This window comes from Equus caballus, chromosome 18, assembly GCF_041296265.1.
Source record: "Equus caballus isolate H_3958 breed thoroughbred chromosome 18, TB-T2T, whole genome shotgun sequence".
NCBI classification, from domain to species: domain Eukaryota; kingdom Metazoa; phylum Chordata; class Mammalia; order Perissodactyla; family Equidae; genus Equus; species Equus caballus.
Genome location: NC_091701.1, coordinates 17,906,598 through 17,926,777, shown reverse-complemented (window position 1 = coordinate 17,926,777; position 20,180 = coordinate 17,906,598). Strand labels below are relative to the sequence as shown.

The 20,180-nt window shown below is 41.0% G+C and overlaps 1 protein-coding gene across 20 annotated transcripts in view; it reads left to right on the top strand.

Annotated features, from left to right (window-relative positions):
• The window catches only part of NCKAP5 (NCK associated protein 5), a 918,003-nt gene that overhangs the window by 612,680 nt on the left and 285,143 nt on the right, over positions 1–20,180 (top strand). For 19 of the 20 annotated variants that reach the window (XM_070241812.1, XM_070241809.1, XM_023622814.2 and 16 more), the window contains one exon: positions 691–778. In XM_070241812.1, coding sequence (XP_070097913.1) covers positions 691–778 — 88 coding nt within the window. Of the gene's footprint in view, positions 1–690; positions 779–10,828; positions 11,112–20,180 lie in introns of those variants that run through there. The other variant, XM_023622822.2, reaches the window with a different exon arrangement.

Below are 20,180 nucleotides of genomic sequence, written 5' to 3'. Positions count from 1 at the left end.
GGGGATTCAAGAGGGATCTTCAAAACAAAATAGGATTATAACATAGAGTATATTTTATAATATAATCTGTAGAAATACTCATAAATGGGTTCTTATATATGGGTGGAAAGATGTTTATTGTTTGAAATGGGAAAAATTTTGAATTCCCTCAGTAGGAGAATGGTTAAATAATTTATGGTGCATTCACATCATGAAATACTAGGAAGTAGTTGAAAAGAATAAAGTAGATTGTGTGCTGACATAGAAAGACCACCATGGAAAGACATAAAGTATATTAATGGCAAAAATGCATTCATGTAATATTTGTCAAATTTGAAAATTGATTTTAAAAAATCAAAGTGGTATTTCAGGAAGATTAATCTGGTGACATTGTGTCAAATTAAAAGAGAATGATTGAAAGTGAAGAGGATATTGGAAGATGTTTGCATGAGTAAAGATGCAGGAGGCCAAGGCTGGGGACCTGAATGGTAAAGAGAAAGAGAAAGAACCCAGAGACATCTGAGGAATGATTTTAAATGACTTCGTGACGGATTTTTAGTATAGGAGATGAAGGAGAGAGAAGAGAAAAGAGATTTCCAGGTTTAAGCTTAGGAAATATACACTAAAGAATGGTTTGTACTAACTGGAACAGACCTGTGTTAATAGGAAAACCTTCTTTAAAGAAATTCTTCGATTTTTTTTGTTTCTCAGGATGGAAGAAACAGTACGAAATCTATTGCAGAGTCAAGGACCTGCAGAACAGAAAAAAGAAGAAACTGTTAATATAATGGTCTATCAGGTACACCATGTTTTTTTCTCTTGGCTGGGTACTGGTTGGCTTGTTTTTCTCGTATTTCTCCAGCTCTGTCTTCCCTCACCCAGAGATAAATAAACAAGTATGGTCTAGATGCCAGTGCGGGGAGCCACACAGTCACCTCTGTCTAAGGAATCATGTACACATTTAACTCATTCATTTCTGGAATTGAATTTCTGAAATGAACCTCTCCAGTTAAAGAGATCATCAATTTGGTTGTAGGAAGGTACAAAAAATGAGTTTATAGTGAAACAGAGAGACCTGTAAGAGTATTGCAGTACTCTGTGGTCAGGGCCATAAGAGAGGTAACCACAACATTCTTTGAGAATACAGAGGAGGGAGTGACTCATGCTGTCTTAGGAGTTAAGGAATACTTCCCAGAGCTTTGACATGTAAGGTGGGCCTGAGGAATAGAGAACAAGAGGAAGGACATTCCAGGCAAAGGGAAGCCTAGGTAGAGCTGCAGTGGTGTGAATTTCCACGCAGGCTCATGGAGAATAAGAAGCTCAAGAGAACTACATAATGGCCTGGTGAGATCAAAGTTTGACGGTGAGACTAAGGGTGCATGGAAGAGCTGGATCAGGTCGTGCTTGTGTGCTGTGCTCATGGGGCTGGCCTTGCATCTTGGGCAATGTGGAGGCTCAAGAGGTCCAAAGGAAATAAGTGGTCAACGAAGTAACAAGCCCTTCTTATCTTCTAATAGCCCTTACCTCATGGTTCTTTAACACAAGCAAGGTAGCCAGGCTGGGAAGCAGAACATCTAATGTGAGTGTGACCCACGTTGGCCACACTGACGAGAAGGCTCAGGCAGGGTGGGAAAGAGAAATACAGCAGAAAGAGCACAGGCACTCTATATAAATATATTGAGGACTTTTATTGAAAATCACTTAAAATCACAAATGGAGACCCAATATCCATTGCACAACTATGCACGGAAAGCTAAAAAAAGCTAAAGAAGGCAAGGAAATAGGCAGAAATTTGAGGTAATCACTGAGCAGCCCTAGGTTTTGCTGGCTAAAGAGTAAGTGAGTTTAGGGGGCAAGCATAGGAACCAGTTGGTAAAGATAATTTCTCACTGGCTTCCCTGAATTCATGGGTTCAGGGCTGTATAACCCAACTTGTTATGAAGAAGATTGGGAGGAATCTGATAATAAAAGTCATAGTATCACATTAAGTTAAGATCTAGGCAGAGTTAGTCTTAAGAAGTCTATGTCCGAAATAGTTGACTCTTGAAACACATACAGGGCTACTTATGACAATGGGGACAACTGTTCTCTGTTTCCAGTGAAAATACTGCAAGGAGTTGCTAAAGCTACCTCAAAGGAGGTTAAAGTTAGCTCCATAAACACAGTAGAAAAATCACTAAAATTCCTTTCTAGGGAAAGAGTTTAGATTCTTCTTGAGGGGGCGGTCTTTACATGGGAATGCGTGCTCAGCTTTTGCTGACGTGTGGTTGTCTAAAGTTGGGATAAGGATTTAAGTCCTGCCAGCCCTGAGTCTCTCCTAGATAGTATATCTGCTTTGGTAAGAAATGGAGGTGTAAGTAAAAAATGGGACTAGATTCTGTAGTAAACGGTTCTGTGCAGCCTAGAAGGATCATATGAATCTGAAACTTGTCATTTGTTCCCCCTCACATGTAACACCAGACTTCAATTATAACTAAATAATTCAGCCTCACTCTTGTGCTTTTTCCAATCTCCTCACTGTGGCTCTATTTCATCCAGGTTCTAATTTTCTTTTGATCATTTTTTTCTAATCTTTCCATCAGTTATTAGCCAAATCTGCGGTGTAAACACTTAATATCATCATCAGAACTCATTTTTGGATCTGGAAGCTACTTAGAAAAACAGATATACTTTAAAAAATGTGTTTTCAATCTACTCCCTCTCTCTGCCTCTCTAGGGAGGAGATGGATATTAATTTGAATTAATGCTACACAGAGGGGATTTTTCAGTATTGCTCTAATTGGCCTTGGGCTCATTATGTGGAAAATGGGAGACGGACATGGGTTACATGACTCATAAAGATCATGTATACATTCAACAGATATTTATTGAGCTTCTAGTATGTAATAGGCATAACTTTGTTCTCTGGGAATTCAAGAAATGAGAATGGAGAGAAGGAAAAAAAGAGAAGTGTTGCTGGGGGCACTGAGTCTCAGGGAGGACCCCGTCGTCACAAATTGTAGTATTCTACATATGGCTAATCATAGCAAAATTTATTGTGCAAGATGCACATGGTAATACAAGTGGAGCACATAGGTAACACCTCCCTGAAGGCAAATTCTGTGCTTCCAGTAAGAGCTGGGAAATTTATTGCTTCATAATATGGGGTGTCATTAGCACACCTGACTCAGATTTTCCAAGTGCAAGATTTCTCTGACAGAGCCAGAGGCCCATGTAAAGCTTAGGCCCATGGGAACCTGGAGTTCGTTTCATTTTCCATCGTGGAAGTGTTTGTTCTGAGGCCTTTATCGCTGAGCTAGTGTAATAACAGCAGAGTAATAGCTTTCTGTGTCCCAGGCCCAAGCTAATTGCTTTGCATGCATTAAAGGGTGGTCATATTTTGTTCGAGGGGTGTGTTCTTGAAGACCTCTCATCGTTTGTTACTTGTGTACTTTATAACTTGCATAATTCAACATGGATTCTCTCAAAGGATGGTGAGTGTTTCTGTTCAGCAGCCGAAGCATTCCTACCAGCTGGCAGTGGGGAGTTTACGGTTTACCACCTTTGCCATTGTGCAGTTCCTGACTCTTTTTTGATTTGGGAAATTTGCATGATTTCAAATTTTGTGCATGAAGTGTCATAATAACATTTTTATGTGACCACAATTTCAAATTTGCCTAGTTCAGAGTCTCACAGAATATGATGAGATTGTAGCTCATTCAGTCCCCACAACAACTTTGCGCAGGAGGTACTGTCACCATCCCCGTCCTACAGATATGGACATAGGCTCAGAGAGGTGAGCACTTGCCCAAAGGAGCACAGCCTGGAGGTACCTTAGAAGGGATCTGAACCCTAGTTGATCTGCCTGCATGGCCTCAGCTCTTGATGCTGAGGAATTCTAGAGAGGTTAAATGATGTGGCCCAGGTTACCCAGCTGCTTATTATCTAAGTTGGGACCAGAACCTAAGCCTTTCTGCTTTCTGTCTAGAGCTCTCTCCATTCACCCATCCATTCATTTATTTGCTCATTTATTCACTTAGATGACAGTTATTCATTTACTTTCTTGCCTAAATGTATTAGTTTCCTAGTGCTTCTTTAACAAACTTAATGGCTTAAAGCAACACACATTTATTTTCTTATAATTCTGGAGGTCAAAAGTCTAAAATCATCGTGTTGGCAAGGCTGGGTCCTCTCTGGAGGCTTCATGGCAGAATGGTTTCCTTGCCTTTTCTGGATTCTAGCCTTTCTTGGCTTGTGGCTCTTTCCTCCATCTTCAAAGTGCGTCGCTCCAACCTCTGGTTCCACTGTCATATCTCCTTTTTCTGAGTTTGGCCCTCCTCTCTCCCTCTTATAAGGACTGTATGATTATATTGGGCCCAACCAGATAATCTCCCCATCTCAAGATCCTTAATCTGATTACATCTGCAAAATCTCTTCTGCCATGTAAGGTAACATATTCTCAGGTTTTGGGGATTAGGATGTAGACGTCTTTGGTAGAGGAGGTGGGCATTATTCTGTCTATCACACTAAGTAATACATTCACCTAGCAAGCTGGCAGTACCCAGCAGACATTGGCTAAGTGCTGGAGATACAAAGATGCCTGCCTGATAGAGGCCTTTTCCTAGAAAGCTCATTTTATAGGGTGCTGGGGAGGGCAAGAGAAGGCAAATAGTCAGATATATGCAATGTAATAGGAGCCCAAATATCAGCTTGCATGGGTTCCAGGGACATGAAGGAAGATGCCACCAAACCTACCGCACTACTCTCCCTGAGGACTCTGCCTGCGACTTATTTTTAGTAATCCATTTCTCTTTTCTTTCAGTCTCTCTCTTTTTTTTAAAGATTGGCACCTGAGCTAACAACTGTTGCCAATCTTTTTTTCTTTCTTTCTGTTTCTTTTTCTCCCCAAATCCCCCCAGTACACAGTTGTATATTTTAGTTGTGGGTCCTTCTAGTTGTAGCATGTGGGATGCTGCCTCAACGTGGCCTGATGAGCAGTGCCGTGTCCACACCCGGAATCCGAACTGGTGAAACCCTGGGCAGCCGGAGTGGAGCGCGCAAACTTAACCACTCAGCCACGGGGCCGGCCCCTCTGTTTTCTCTTGAAGTGGACTCAAGAGTCATGAGTTTCCTTGTGAGTCTGCAGCCTGCCTTTCTCAGAACGTCTTGTGTCCCCGGTATTTTAACAACAACATCTGACTGTCAGGACGCATATGTTTGGTGCTTTACAGTTTACAAAGTGCTTACAGAAAATGGATCTCATTTGTTCATTCCAGCAGCCTCTAAAATAGATAGTATCATGCTCGTTATAAAGATGAGTCTCAAAGAGGCCTGTTTCAATTCTGGCAAATGCTAAGTGGTGGAACTAGAAATAAATCACAGACTTTCCTAAATGAGAGTCATAGAATAAAACAGAGGAGTTATCGCTGGGATAATTTGATGGCAGGGTGGGGAGTGAGCACAGTTGGAACTGCCCAGATCAGAAAGTCACTGTCTCAAAATACAAAAAATAAATGAAATTAAACAGAGGTAAGTTAATAAGCCATACAATGTTCATAGTTGGCATTTCTCCCGTGGGTGAGACATGCACATGTGTAAGAGAAATGCTGTCATTACGTGCAGTGACAGTGTCATACCCAGCACCTATGACAGACTCATTTCATTAGGGGAAATAAAAGACCTCAGAAGATTGTCTGAAGAGGAGCCTGAATAAGTGGAAACGTCTTCAGTTTCTCTTCTGCTTTGTTTCTCTGTCCAGCGCATTCTCTCTAGGTATTTCGGGGTTTCTTATGTGTCGTGTTATATATTCTTGTCAACCAGGTCACTAATTCATTTAGTTAAGGAGGTTAGGAAACTTACGTTAGAAAAAAATTATGATTGGATGCAAAAGGGGGCAATTAAGCATAAATGAACTGGAGCAACTGGTTGGACAAGGGGCATCATTCCTTCAGCTTCATCTGTCAAAGTATTTAAACACAGGCAGCCTGAGAAAGATAGGAGTAATCCTAACGCTAATGGTGGATTACCCCATTTACGGTCCTCTTGTGTCCGTAGCTACCTTCTGTGCTTCATTGTTGTAGCTGGTATACTTCCTCTTGTCTCTGCTTTTCCACATGGAACATGAATTAAACCCATGTCAGCTAATTCTTTCAGAAAGAAAAAAGCGGACGGACAAGTGGAAACATTAATGAGGGGAAAAAGGACCTGCATGTGGGTACAGTTTCTGCCACCAGTAAGACTTACGACATCAGATCATCATTTAAACTCTCTGGGTTCCTTATTTTTTGTATTTGTAAAAGATGAGGTTTTGGACTAGATTAGGGATCATAAACACAAATACCCACTGTTGTGAAATAATATAAATGGTTAAATTGGGCCACGTAAGAGAAAAATCAAATGTCCTCTAGGGATTTACATTCTATTTGTCCACTTTTGATAAGGAAATAGGTACAGAGAGAACTGTTTTTTTAATTAAAAGACAAAAGGTTTCCTTTTGAAAATCATACAGTAGCAACTCACACCTGGTTTAATGCCAAAGGATAGTAGGGAGTGGTGGAGACTGTGGTAAACTGGAGAGCTTCTTTCTGGCCTAAAGGCAGTAGCCACAGCCCACCCACAGCAGATTCAGATGACCAACAAGTACACACCAGTGTAGACAGATAGCCACATGTTTCAAAAGAAGATGAAATTTCAGGTTTTCATGGACAGTTTCTTAGTCTGTAAATAAGGCTTATTTCTGTATTTTTTGGGGGCAGGAAGATTGGCCCTGAGCTAACATCTGTTGCCAATCCTCCTCTTTTTGCTTGAAGAAGATTGTTGCTAAGCTAACATCTGTACCAGTCTTCTGTTCTATATGTGGGATGCCACCACAGCATGGCTTGATGAGCAGTATGTAGGTCTGTGCCCAGGATCCAAACCTGTGAACCCCAGGCCACCAAAGTGGAGTGCGTGAACTTAACCACTATGCCACCGGGCCAGCCCCAAAGCTATTTTTTTGTGCATGGACTAAATAAAACATGTGCTAGACAAAGGGCAACCCTTAGAACAGCAAGGTGATTTTTAGGGTTTGTTCTTTCTTTTAGAACTCTGGCATTTTGAGGCTACTTTGCAATCCCGTGAGGCCTGGTCTACAGGAAGTGTGGCACAGAGGGCACCTGCCTGTGGCACTGTCACCCACTGCTAGCCCACGCTTACTGAGCACCTACATGACCCAGGCATATTCCAATCCTTTTACAAGTGTGTGCTCATTGAATTTTCACAAGAACCCTTTGAAATAGGTACCATTATTTTCCTCGTTTTACAGAAGAGGAAACTGAGGCACAGGAAAGTTTAATTGCTTGCCCAAAGTTACGCATCACCAATGTTAGGTCACTTGAGCTCCTTTGCACGCTTCTAGCTGGCTGGGTAGGTCACCATAAGAACAGAGGGCAGGAACTTTGTTAAGAGGTGCACTGAGTCACTGTCCCAGGAGAGCACACGGAGAGGGGGTGGGGGGCTCGGTGACGTTGCCGTGATGTCCAGGTTTACCTCTGTTCTCCTCTTCACTCTCTGCCCCCTGGTTCAGGAGAGCCGTGTGTGTTTTCTGAGCCCAGCTCCCTTGTTTCCAATAGTGGTCTATGCTCAGTCGTTGAGCCCTTAGCCTGCGTTTAAGGCACTATAATGTGTTACCCAAGTCATTTCCATTTAAAGTGATCTAACTGAAAATCAAAATGATGTTTTCCCTAAATAATTCGTTAAAAGTATTCTTGGATGTGATTAAGCAGCTAATGCTTTGGGGAAGGGAACCTTTCAATTATCCTAAAATCTGTCAACCATCAAGTATTTATCCAATTCCTTTTATGTACGTGGAAAACACGTGACATAGGCTGGGCCCTTCCTTACTGAAGCTCAAGGCCTGCCTGGTAGAGATGTTACATGTTTCACAAGTTGCAATTCTAATCAGGGGAAATTTTTGACTTTAAACTTTAGGAACTTTTTTTGAGGAAATTTTTGATTTCAAACTTTACCTCCCCCTTTCCCTGTAATGATTTATGTGTACTTTAAGCAAATTAAAAAATTTAGGTGCACTAGAAAGAGAAGTTTGGCTTGAAAAATTATAGTAAACAATCAGTTAGAAAAGATACCTTTTCTAAGAAAGCTCTTTTAAATAGCAATATTCCTAGTATATTTAAAGTGTGAATTTCCCAGACTTCTAACATAATTCCATTTTTTTTTTTTTTTTTTTTTAAGGATTGGCAGCTGGGCTAACAACTGATGCCAATCTTTTTTTTCTTCCCTGCTTTATCTCCCCAAACCCCCCAGTACACAGCTGTGTATCTTAGTTGCAGGTCCTTCCAGTTGTGGGATGTGGGACGCCGCCTCAACGTAGCCTGACGAGCGGTGCCATGTCCGCGCCCAGGATCCGAACCCTGGGCCGCCGCAGTGGAGCCTGTGAACCTAACCACTCGGCCACGGAGCCGGCCCCGCATTCTTTTCATGAACATATGTGAATGCAAGGTAGAATGGCAGCATGGGTGGTTTGCAGGAGTTGTAAGTTTCTTGACTCAATTTCCTGACTGAGTATCAGGTCACCTGAGTATCAGAATCATAACAGATTCAGCTATCTGGGTGCGTCCTTGTATCCTCTGATTTAGAAGATCTGTTTTGTTTTCATTTCCAAGTCTTACGGGTCATTTGGATTCCTCTGGTCCATAGATGTGTTGGAAACCAGTACCCACCAGTACCATCCATTCCCCCATCCCTATTTCCTCATTTCGCAAAGGAGAACACCGAGTTTAAGTGCAGAGCCCAATTCTCAGTCCACTGCGTGCCATGTGCGTCTATCCTCATTCTTTGCCACACAATGTTGTTTCAGTGAGTGCCCAGGCAGTTAATTAGCCAAGAGAACTGAAGTTTTTAGAACTCTTTATAGAGCTTGTCTGTAATCCATACAAGTTATTCAGAAGAGTGTTTCTTTTTTTTCTTTTTTTCTCTAAACAAAATGTGGTGAACAAATGCAAATACACAGATCAGCGATGAGTACATTCAGTAAGTGCACACCAGTTGGAAAAATGGTCTAAAATTCTCTGAGTATCTGTTGAGAGAGTAGCAAAGTCTTTGCACAGGTATTTATAAAATTATAATACGAAATAGGATCTGAAATATTTTTGAGTGCTTTTCTTTGTGTCTGTGGCCTGTAATCTCAGGAAGTCTCAAGTGCCTTTGATTCTGCTTTAGGAAATGTGGCCTTTTCTTTGAATTGCTCTGAACTTTGGATAGCTGCTGAAGTGAGGAATGGTAATAAAGGGAGTATTTTTATTGTGTTAAGTTTTAAAGGGCTGAAACTGTTCCTTGAGGAAGCAGTTTTCTTCCTTCCTCTTTTTGTTCTTTTTTGTTTTGTTTTAAGCAACATCCTCTATTCCTATAATAAGTTTAGATAGAGAAGGCAGGACTTCTCAAAGCCGAAGGGTGTGATGAGATTCAGTACAGCCAAAAACATTGCCCTTCTTAAAATAGTTCTTTTCTCTTTGAAATTATTATACAAGGTGAATTTATGGTTTTACACCCTACAGAAATACTTTCCAGAATTCCAGAAGTTTTCAAAACAGTCTCATTTGGGAGCACCGACGTGTTAGCACACTGACTACAGAGAGCATTCACCTCTGTAAACCCAAAGTCATATTACATACTTTGAAAGGAATAGAGCAGTTTTAAATAATATCACTAAGAGTTTAAATAGTTACCTATGTCCTTCTTGGGAATTTAGAGGCCCTGGTTTAATGGGTCTGATTCTCCTTTCTCATTCTCAATTTCTACCTGAATTCTGTGCTCAGACATGAATACTTTTTCTGTTAGATGTTTTGACCCTAAACTGAACTCTTACCAAGTAAAAGCAGAATATGGTCTCTCCGCTAAAAGAAATGTAACCTATGAATAAAATGCTGCCCTGGAAAGCACCTTCTCTTCATACAGGTGAGCCGGTTATTGTCAATGAACACGAGCCACGTTCCTCAGCTCGTCTCAGCACAGGGCCAGACTTTATTTCCAATACCCAGATAGTGTTTCAGGTTGGACGGTCCTGTGGATAGAATGTTGCCCTTTAGTAACTCTGTGGCTTTGGCAAATACTTTGGGCACTTCAGATCATTAACTAGGCATATCTATTATTTCTTCCTCTTAGAGAACAAATGAATTTGAACAGAACAAAATCACGATGATATCAGTCCTTGAACTTTGGTCCTATTATCTTAACTCACCTGAGGCTACAAAACTGTAATTTTCTTTTTTTTTTTAGAGTTAGCTTACCAGTGCTTTATGAAATGGAGGTTAGGTAGTCTGTAGGGAAAAATGTACAATTTTGGAATTAGGAAATAGTTAAGAAAGAAGTGGAAAGCACCTGCCAGAGAAAAATACACTTTCATTACTGAGATCTCTCTTATACAGTAACCGTTCAGCTATATTGTCCTTATTGATTTTTGTCTGCACAGTGAGCACAGCCTGGCACTGAAGAGGAATCAGCAGGTGTGGGGTGAGAGGAAAGTGTTCTGGCCAGGGCTCTGGTATCTGCATTGAAGCCACTGCAGGACTCAGGTGTTAATTTGCCTGACAGGTTTACGTGAGGAGGCAGAAACACAGCCCTTGTTCATGTAGAAGCTTGGACCTGAGCTTTGCACAGCAGTTTCCAGGTTTGGAAATAGTGGCCCTGTGCCGAAAAAGTATCTTCTTCAGAACTCAACTGTGAGACAAGATATTAGACTATGATCAAATTCTCAACCTGCCTGCGTCCCGACCCAGAATGATTCCACAGAGTCTGTGGCAGCCAAGCCTGGGCCTTGGTTTATTTAAGAATTTCCCCAGATGATTGTTTATGTCACTAGGATTGTGACTCAGTCAACACCATGATCATGAAGATCTTTTCTAGCCAGCTCAACTCTCTGAGGAGGAGTGCAGGGAGAAGATTCATAAGGAAGTTAGACTTACAGGATGTAGCGGAATATAGAAGGTCAATGGAAATTCATTAATTGTTCCCTCCCACCAATACTCTTGCTATTGCCTGGAAGGAGAGATTATCTAATCTTAGGTCACTGAAGACCTGTGCTGGCTGTCCCAGTGTCCAGAGGTGGAGGATTTGCTCCCTGTGCTCTAGGCTTCGTAAACTCCTCGAGCTCTGAAAGGGTAAGGATAGGGGAGAAATTCCCTGAACACACATTGTCCCCTTCACTCCATGTCAATCTGTCGGCCACTCATTCAAATATAGATGCGAACAGTGCTCAGTATTTCTTCTTTTCCCTATGTAAGAGCTAATTTAGACTGATAGTGGGAAGAAACTCTGAGGAAAGGAAAGTTGTAGACCATCCAAAAGAATGCCATGAACTCTCAGCAGCCGCTCACTTTCTAAAGACCATATATATAAGGGATTATGGTTGGAGAGTGTGTGAAAGGGAATTAAAGTAAGAAATTTTCAGGGTCAGACAGACCTGGAAGTGGATCCCATTTTTCTCATTCCATTTATTTTGTCCTCTTGGGCAATTTAATCAATTGAGTCTCACTTTTCTCTTCTCCATAATGGGTATAATAAGACTAAATGGAAAGTCTGCTCTTTTCAAAGTGCTTCCTCAGACATGAGTTCATCTAACAGTTGGAGATACCGTGTGATCACGTGCATAGCGCACGTTAAGTATTCAACGAACGGTGGCCATTATTCTTATTGTACATCTAGCTCTATCTCACTACTCCTCTGCTCTTTCTCTTTGCACAGCCAAATTCTTCCTCTTACCCTGCCCGACTCTAGCCTACCTTAGCAGCTAGCACCATGGAAGCTGTTAGAAACCTAAAGGTTCAGAATTGGAGAAAATAATGGAACCATAAGAGATGTGGACATTTCAGGAGTGCTAAACCCATGGTCAGGTTCCCAGATAGGACTGGCCTTTTTGGCAGTATCTTCTCCCACTGCACAATCCTGTCATCCATAGACCCTGTCTACTAATATTTTCTCACTGAGATATGTTTCTCTGAAACTCCATCCATTAAAGCATCATTCCATGTAAGAAAGGAAGAATCAAGAAGATAAATACTTACGGGAAGGTCATTTACATGCTAGTGAGAACCAGTTAAATCTGAGGGCTTTGCTCTATCAACACATCTCAGAAAACTTGAATTTAGGATGTGGGATTTGGAGAGAAGGAGACAGAAAAGTAATTTTCCTAAAGTAATTTAGGAGCTTATAAACCTCTGTGTTGATTAAGTCTGGGTGAGACTTCACCCTGGACAGAAGGGAGAGGTGTTAGGAAGTAGCGTAGGGATACAGAAGTGAAGAACAAGCTGGCAAATGCTACTTATAACCATCATTTCTATCGTTTGCCAAGTGCCGGATGCATACAGAAGGAGAAGGAAACCACTGCTCCTCTTTGTCCTCCTGCCCTCATACTCTCAGGACCCAGACTCAAGCTGGTACTATCATGAGTAACTGTTGAAGGTCGGGGATACTGTCCCAGTGCCATTCACTGCACGCCTTCTATGGAGTGTACCAAGTGTCAAACTGACCAGTTCACAGGAACTTTTGGAGCAAGCCAGTTGAATTGGGGTCATATAGTGGCTTATATTCTTCTCTTGTCTAAGTGAATAGCCAAAAATCGATCATCATTCATGACGATTCCATGGTTTTGTAAGCAAATCCAAATACGTGTTTTTCCAAATGCGTTCTGTTTAGTAGTTTGCCACCCCAGCCCCCAATAAATTTTGCTTCTACGCTAAATTGATAATTAGCACAGTAAATTCATTTCTTCCTATTAAGGGCAACACTAAACCTTAGTCTGCCTTAGAAAACATCTACTGTAATTACAAGTGATGATCTGAAAACAATTCCATTGCACATATTCTCCTACAACCATTTATATTTCATTTACAAAATAACTTGTAAATATATCCTTACAAAAGGAAGTAGGCTGTATGTCTCTTGAGTGACTATATTTAATGTTCCTAACCCTACTAGTATTATGTTTTTTACTCTATGCATTTTGATTACCTTTTCTCTCTTGAGAATTTGAACTTCACCATTCGAGGATTGGTAGTGAAAATTTCCACTGTAATAATTAATATGTTTTACAGTTTATATTTTCACAGAGTCATGTCATTTGATCCTCACCTTAACCTTTCAAAATAGGAATGACAGAAAGTTCAAGTTCAGTTTACAGGTGAGGAAACTGAGGTTCACAAAGGAAGTTGACTTATGAGCATCATACAGTGTCAGGCTGCAGTGGACTTGGTCTTTTGGTTCCCAATCCCATCCTCTAGCAGGGGTAGCGTTAATTACATTCTACATCAGTGGTTCTCAAATTTGGCTGTGCCTTGGAATCATCTGGAGAGTTTTAAAAATAAGTGATGTCCTGGTTCCACCCCAGGGATTCTGATTTAAGTGATCTGGGGTGTAGCCTGGGCATGAGGATTTTTTAAATCTCTGTAGGTCCGTTCTAAAGTGCAGCCTGGGTTAAGAACCACTGCACCCAAGGCATTAGATTCAGCTGGATTTTTCTTTACTTGCTCATCATGCTAAAGCTTCCTATAGCCAGGATCTTGTTTTCATTAACCCACCATCAGCATTTCCACCAGAGTGGCCAACTCGTACCTTGTGTTTAGGAGCTACATTGAGTTTCTGGGGAAGGTGGGAGTTGAGTTGGTCCTTGGAAGACAGTAAAAATCAGATACATGGAAAGGCCCTCTCGTTCTCTGAGTACTGTGATGAGAGATAGCGGAAGATTATGGGTATCACGGTGAGGTACAGCAAAGGATTATGGGTACTCTGGTGAGAGAAATCAGAGGGTTATGGGTAACCTTAAAGCCTTTAGAGGCCAACAGCCTGGGCTCAGATCCTGACTGAGCCACTCACAAGCTGTATAATGTTTGAGGATTTACTTAACCTCTCAGGGCTCTGGGAAACTCATCCCAGCCATATTCCGTCCATAGGTTGGTAGTGAGTTCATTGCTGAGGAGGCAGTGAGGGGTCAGAAGGAAACACTGTTGGGAGAACATCGGACACGTAGGTCATGGTTCACTCAGGAAAATGACTGGAGCGTAAGGTGGACCCAGGTCAGAGACCCCAGACTGGATGGAGTGAGAGCTAGTGAAGATGTCTGAGGAAACAGAAGTGTTGAGGAAAACCCTGCTGGTGGGGAGGCCCTGCTGGAAATGGAAAATCATTTCACTGAAATGAAATGAAAATCATTTCACATAAATAGGAGGGAACCATGGACACCATGAAAACAAGGCAAGATTCTAAATTCACCCTAATTAGTGTTGCTTGTTAACTAAGCTTGAGGCCTATTTTCCTTTTTTAAAATTAGAACGATTAGCAGCTTTTAGAGAGTTCCAAACTAAGACTTTGTCCTTGACATAGTGAAAGGCAGGCCCTGGAAAGACAGTATAAGCTTATCAGAGAGGATGTGGGCAGCCCGGCCCCAGGGCTGATGCTCACGATGAAATCCCCCGATCCCTTTCAGCTCAACAAGTTCAAAGCTTTCCACTTGGAGCTGAGTTTTCAGATGGGGCTGAACCGTAATTGCTTCTGACTCTTTACCGGTGTCTGAGATACTTCTGGGTGCACAAAGCCAGCTGAGTTTGATGGGCTGAGAGACCATGAAAACTGGGCAGCATCCTTCCTGCATAGCCAGAGTTACCGAGCGAGTGCTTCTGGGCTAGTGTTTTTAGTTACGGGAAGAGTCTATAAAGTGATCATCTGGTATCCTGGAGACCAGGGCTGCTTGGAAGGGGTCAGATAATCATAATTTCTTAGGGTAGCCAAGAGCATAGGCCATGTTTACCAGCTGTTTATTGTTGTGTGGCTGTGCATAAGGTCGCGAGCCTCTCTTACCCATGATTTTCTAAGGAAAGAGTTGTACTGTGACACGTGAAGGTCAGTCACTATATGGACCTGAAAAGGATAGCTAGCAAGTCTTCGGAGCTCAGGAGACAGAAAGTTACCTCCAATATCCAGCTAGTTCATTTTTTTGATTTTTTTGGTGAAGAAGATCAGCCCAGAGCTAACATCCATTGCCAATCTCCCTCTTTTTGTTTGAGGAAGGGTGTCACTGAGCTAACATCTGTGCCAATCTTCCTCTACTCTGTCTGTATGTGGGACACGGCCACAGCATGGCTTGATGAGTGTTGTGCAGGTCCACACCCAGGATCCAAACCCATGAACACTGGGCCACCAAAGTGGAGTGTGCAAACTAAACCACTACCCCACCAGCCAGTCCCTCCAGCTAGTTCATTTTGCATGTGAGGAAACAATGTCACAGATAACCAAGGGGCTTTATCAAGGCCATACTGCCCATGAGTGGCAGATCTGGAACTAGAAACCAGTTCAGTAGCTAGTTTTATATTTTCCGCCTCTCTGTGGCAACAGAGGGTTGCTTAGCACTAAGATGACCATTCGTGGGATCTTGACTATTTGCTGGAATCAGTTGGGAGACCTCTGGGAGAGCCATTTGTCTCAGGATCCACAGCTTGCCAAGTTCATTATTTTTAAATGCAGAGAGATTTTGCATGAAGAAAATGGGTACTCAAGTTTTTGATGCACATTTATCTTATTTTTCATATATGTATTCTGACTTTTCTAGTTATCTTTTAGGATCATTCTTATTTCTTGTTCATTTATCTGAATTTCCTTCTTTCTCTTACCAAGATGAGTCATCTGGCAGGGTTACAAGTGTCTTCACCAAACAGCTCTCTGCCTCTCTGCTCCAACTGTGGCTACAAGTGGCTTGTCAGAATGTACATCCCACTCAATGACAAAGAAATACCTCAAGTGGTAGCTTCCTGCCGCTGTCAGGGGTTAGGGATAAAAATAATAGTCAGAATGTCAAAAAGCACACCAGGACAATGTTACTGGCAAAATTTCGTCAGTAAAATCCTCAAGCAATTAAACCCTACACTATGCGCTGAATTTTTCCTGACTAGGAAGAACAGGTAGGATGTAAATTATGCTAGAAAAAATGTAATACTCTTGCTTTATCCTTACGTTTCATTTAGGTGCAAATAGATGAGACTTCTCTCTGTTCTGACATGAGCCCCCAAGAGAATTAACTAGATAATCCGTCTCTGAATTTCAAAAGTACAATGAATATACCTCATTAGAGCTTTTCTTTTAGGTAACCCCAAGAAGGAGGAAGGTGGGAGGAAAAGAGTACGTTGATTAGGAATGTATCTATGAGTCTCTAGAAATTCCCAGGGCATTTGAGGATAGACAACTTTATGGCTTAAAAGCTGATGTGTTCCTCTGTGGGATGCTTGTGATGGGGGTGTCAGTTAAAGGATAAGCATGCAAAATCTTATTTTCTAGCAGTGGAAATCAATTTAATGGTGCTTTTATCTTTTATGCAAATATCCTAGCAGTCTATTGCTTTCTGTTTCTGATAGCAAAATACTTGCTTAAAAATAGTTTTCTGTTGAAAATACTTCAGAATATTTAAATAGTTCAGCATTAAGCATATGCATAGTGTCATCAGAGGTAAGACAAGGTGATATGATCCTTCATTCAGCATCAACATATTCAACAACATTGGACAGTCATTGAGTGACTTCTACGTTGTACAGGGTGTGGCGTTGGGGATGTGATATATAAAATATTATTCCTGCCCCGAAGGTCTTGCATTATAATTGGGACCTGGTGAAGTGCATGCAAAGTCTGTCTACTGAACTTGGAATAGCAAATTCTCTTCTCCATATGAACTATTTATTATTGTTGTTATTATTACTACATCTGCACAGTTAAAGAATTCTTTCTTAGCAGAGGCAATTGCTTCCCAGTTCACTTCCGTTTAACAAACTCAGAAGATACATAAATACTTTTCTGCCAACAATTGTCAAAAAATATATATACCGTATTGACCAAATTTTCTGAACAAAAATTTGGACACATTGGTCATCTGACAATGTGTATTTAGGGGAGAGTGAGATAGAAAATTTTGAATTGCTTAAATTTACTTTAAATTAAAATTCTGTCCAAGAATCTCAGACATATGGCTGTTGTAGAGGTATAAGAAACAATAGTAATATAGCCACCTGCCTACTTCTCACTAGTCAGTGACTAAATTATCAATTCATTTTGGGATGGCCATGAGCTCAGCTTGCCTCTGGTGGCTCTCTGTCTCCTGTGTCCTGTGAATTCTTTCAGAAAACAGGGGTGGAGGAGAAGAGGACAGAGGAGGAAGAGAGAGATTGAATTTGAGTACAAATTTTGACATTAACTTCTGAGTTATTTTTATTGACCTCCAAGTGTCTAAGTGTAACCATTAACCACTGAAATTCCCCATCTACATGACATTCTTTCTGTTTCTGATTTCTTTCTGCTCAGGTTACACTCAGACAACAATTCATGGGCTACAAGGCCATAATTTCTGTTGCTAATCTTCTCAGACCATGCCTTTAATGAAAATTATGGCTCCCTTTTTCACACCATCCTATTCCACAGTTGAGTTTCCTTTTATGGAAAGTGCCTTTAGAATTGAACTTTTTTTTAAAGAAATAAATGTTGCTGATAGATGGAACAGGCAATAAAAGCATCGTCTGAAAATTTATTAATGTAACTTCACAGAGCTGTTCATATGGAAGCTAGTCGGCAATATCGAGGAGTGTTTTGAGTGAAGAATAATGTGGAGTAGATGTGAATTGATATGCCAGTGGTTGTGGGTTCATATCAGAGACATAAAGAAAACACTTTGTTCTTATATCCATCATACACATTTAATCTTGGGGATTTTACTGTGTGCTTTGTTCACTTTGTAAGTCAAATCCAGGGATGAAAAAGAAGAGTTTTATATGTTTGGCCTGACAGTAGTAATGTTAAACTGTGAACAAATTGGGATGTTCTTTTAAAATCCTGTGATTTATCTGATGCTATTTTTCCCCCTTTAAAGTTTAGTATACTTGTGCTGTAAAAAAGCTGCTAGTGATCCCTGAGAATGTTGTCATGGTATTTGCTGAAGTGCTATCTAAAGTGACAATATATTCTGTGCACCCTCCCCACCACCAGAAAACAAATGAGTAAATAAATCACGGAAGCTGAAAGCACCAGGGCTCACTGGGGCGGCTGTCAGCCAGAAGGCTGGCCTCTGCATTTCCATTTAGCCTAGATTATGGTTTGTGCTTATGTTTTGAACTAATTGAATCATCATTAACTATGGAAGTCATAGTGGTTTGTTAAACCTATTCTTCTGATAGTCATCTGAGGCTAAACGTGACATCTCTGATAAAATCACCCACTCTCAGAGGAATGGCCTGGGCGCCTTGGGAGAGATGCTGTCAGCAGTGTGGTTCGTGGTTGGATAAAGATCACAGATTCTCAGACAGAATTACTGTTAAGGATAAATCTCTAGATGCATGGGAAAGTCCGGAACAAGTAGCTGAGTCTGTGGAAAGAGCATGATATTTGAAATGAGAACTGTATTTCAATTCTGGCTCTGCCACTTGCTGTTAACAGGTCACTTAATACCCTATTGGAGCCTGTTTTCTTGTCTGTGAAGAGGGTCAGGAATATTTGCTCTATGTACCCATTGTTGTGAGTGTATAAAATGGTATGTACGAGGTTGTGTGGTTTAACTCTGAGGTGTTATACAAATATTAGATGCTATTTATTATGCCTTTTGTGTTCTGGAAAGAACATTTTATGCTAACACCACTGAAGTCTCTGGCTTATGTGATCAATCCTAAATTATACCTTTTTATGTTTTTACTACACATGAGTAGGTGGACTTAACACATGGTTGGATATTCAAAATGAAAAAAATTCTGTTCTAACTGCTACAGCTTTCCAAAGGTGGATAGTTTGACGTTTCTTCCTATTACCGTGGTTTCATTTTGCCATCTTCAGGTTAGAAAACTGCGTGCACTTGAGGTGGCTTTCTTTCTTTTTTTTTGAGCAGCGCTAAGAGATAAGGGCAATCTTCATCAGAGAAAGGATGAATGAGCTGGAGCAGAGTATAACTATTATTGCCATACATGCAGTGTTTCTACATGTTGCTTTGTGTCAGCCATGAGAGTCAAATATAATAAAAATAGAGAAATGTGTAATTTTCTTTTTTTTTCCTAAAGTTTTGCAACTGGAAGATGCTTGGAATTATTCCTCCCATAAGCAGATTCCCTCAGGGAGGACTCGCGTTGGGCACGATTTCCTGTGAGTGTTTGCAGTATCTTTCACCAAACTTTCAACATTGCTCACCAGGCCTTTCATTTCTTACAGGCAGGGAATGGAATGTGCTAAATACAAAGTTTGAGTTAGGTGACTTTGATCTTACGGCCTAAGAGAAGTACACAGCAAAACAAGGCAAGGTTTTTTTCATGGAAAAAAGAGAGAGAGAGAAACATACTCTGGAAAAGAAACATAAAGATTTTATTAGGCAAGGTATCTTCTAGGCAGATCTAACCTTAATGGTATTCTGTATTAAAATCCCTGAACTTTGGCAGTGTTTAAATACTTATCCTTCTGAGTCGGCTTTTTACAGATGATCAAAATTATAGAAATGTAAAGCTAGAAGGTCCCTTTGAGTTAGTCTACTGCTGTGAATTTTATCCACGGTTGAAGAAACTGAGGGACAGAGGAGTTTTGTGACTTGTCTAAAATCACACTACTGGTAAGTGGCAGAGCTACAACTGGAATGTAGATTTCTTATTCCCACTTGTTCTAAAACTTGATAAAAATGTTCCCACCCTGGATAAGAATAGATTTACTACTCTGGATAAGAATAGATCACCGTGACATGCAACTTGATGGACCTCAAGAAACAAATGAGGCTGACTCTCCCTTTTTCCTATCAAATGAAATGCCAGGGTATGTCCAAATGTGACACACACTGCCTTTCTCCTCTGCCCTAATTTGAGGTTCTTCAATTATCCTCACAGTCCTGCGCTCAGACCTAGTGTCGTTCCCACAGTGATGGAGTGGAAGACAGCAGGGCCACCATGTTGAAGTCGAACCTTTGCACACACAACCAGGCAACCACACACACCCAGTGGAGCTGAGGGTCGGGGGAGGGGGCAAGAATGTTTAAACTTCTTTTATTCCTTTTCTTACAATAGAAATTGTGAGCTTGTTGTGACAACCAACTGCCACTTTCCTACCTCATTTAGGACACTGATAGATTTTATTTTTTAATAAAAAACAATGGGCAAGCAAGCCTCATTTTTAAATTAAGAAGCAGGGGAGTTTTTCCCCTCCCATATTGCTCATGTGGAACCTGTCTCTTGGAACCT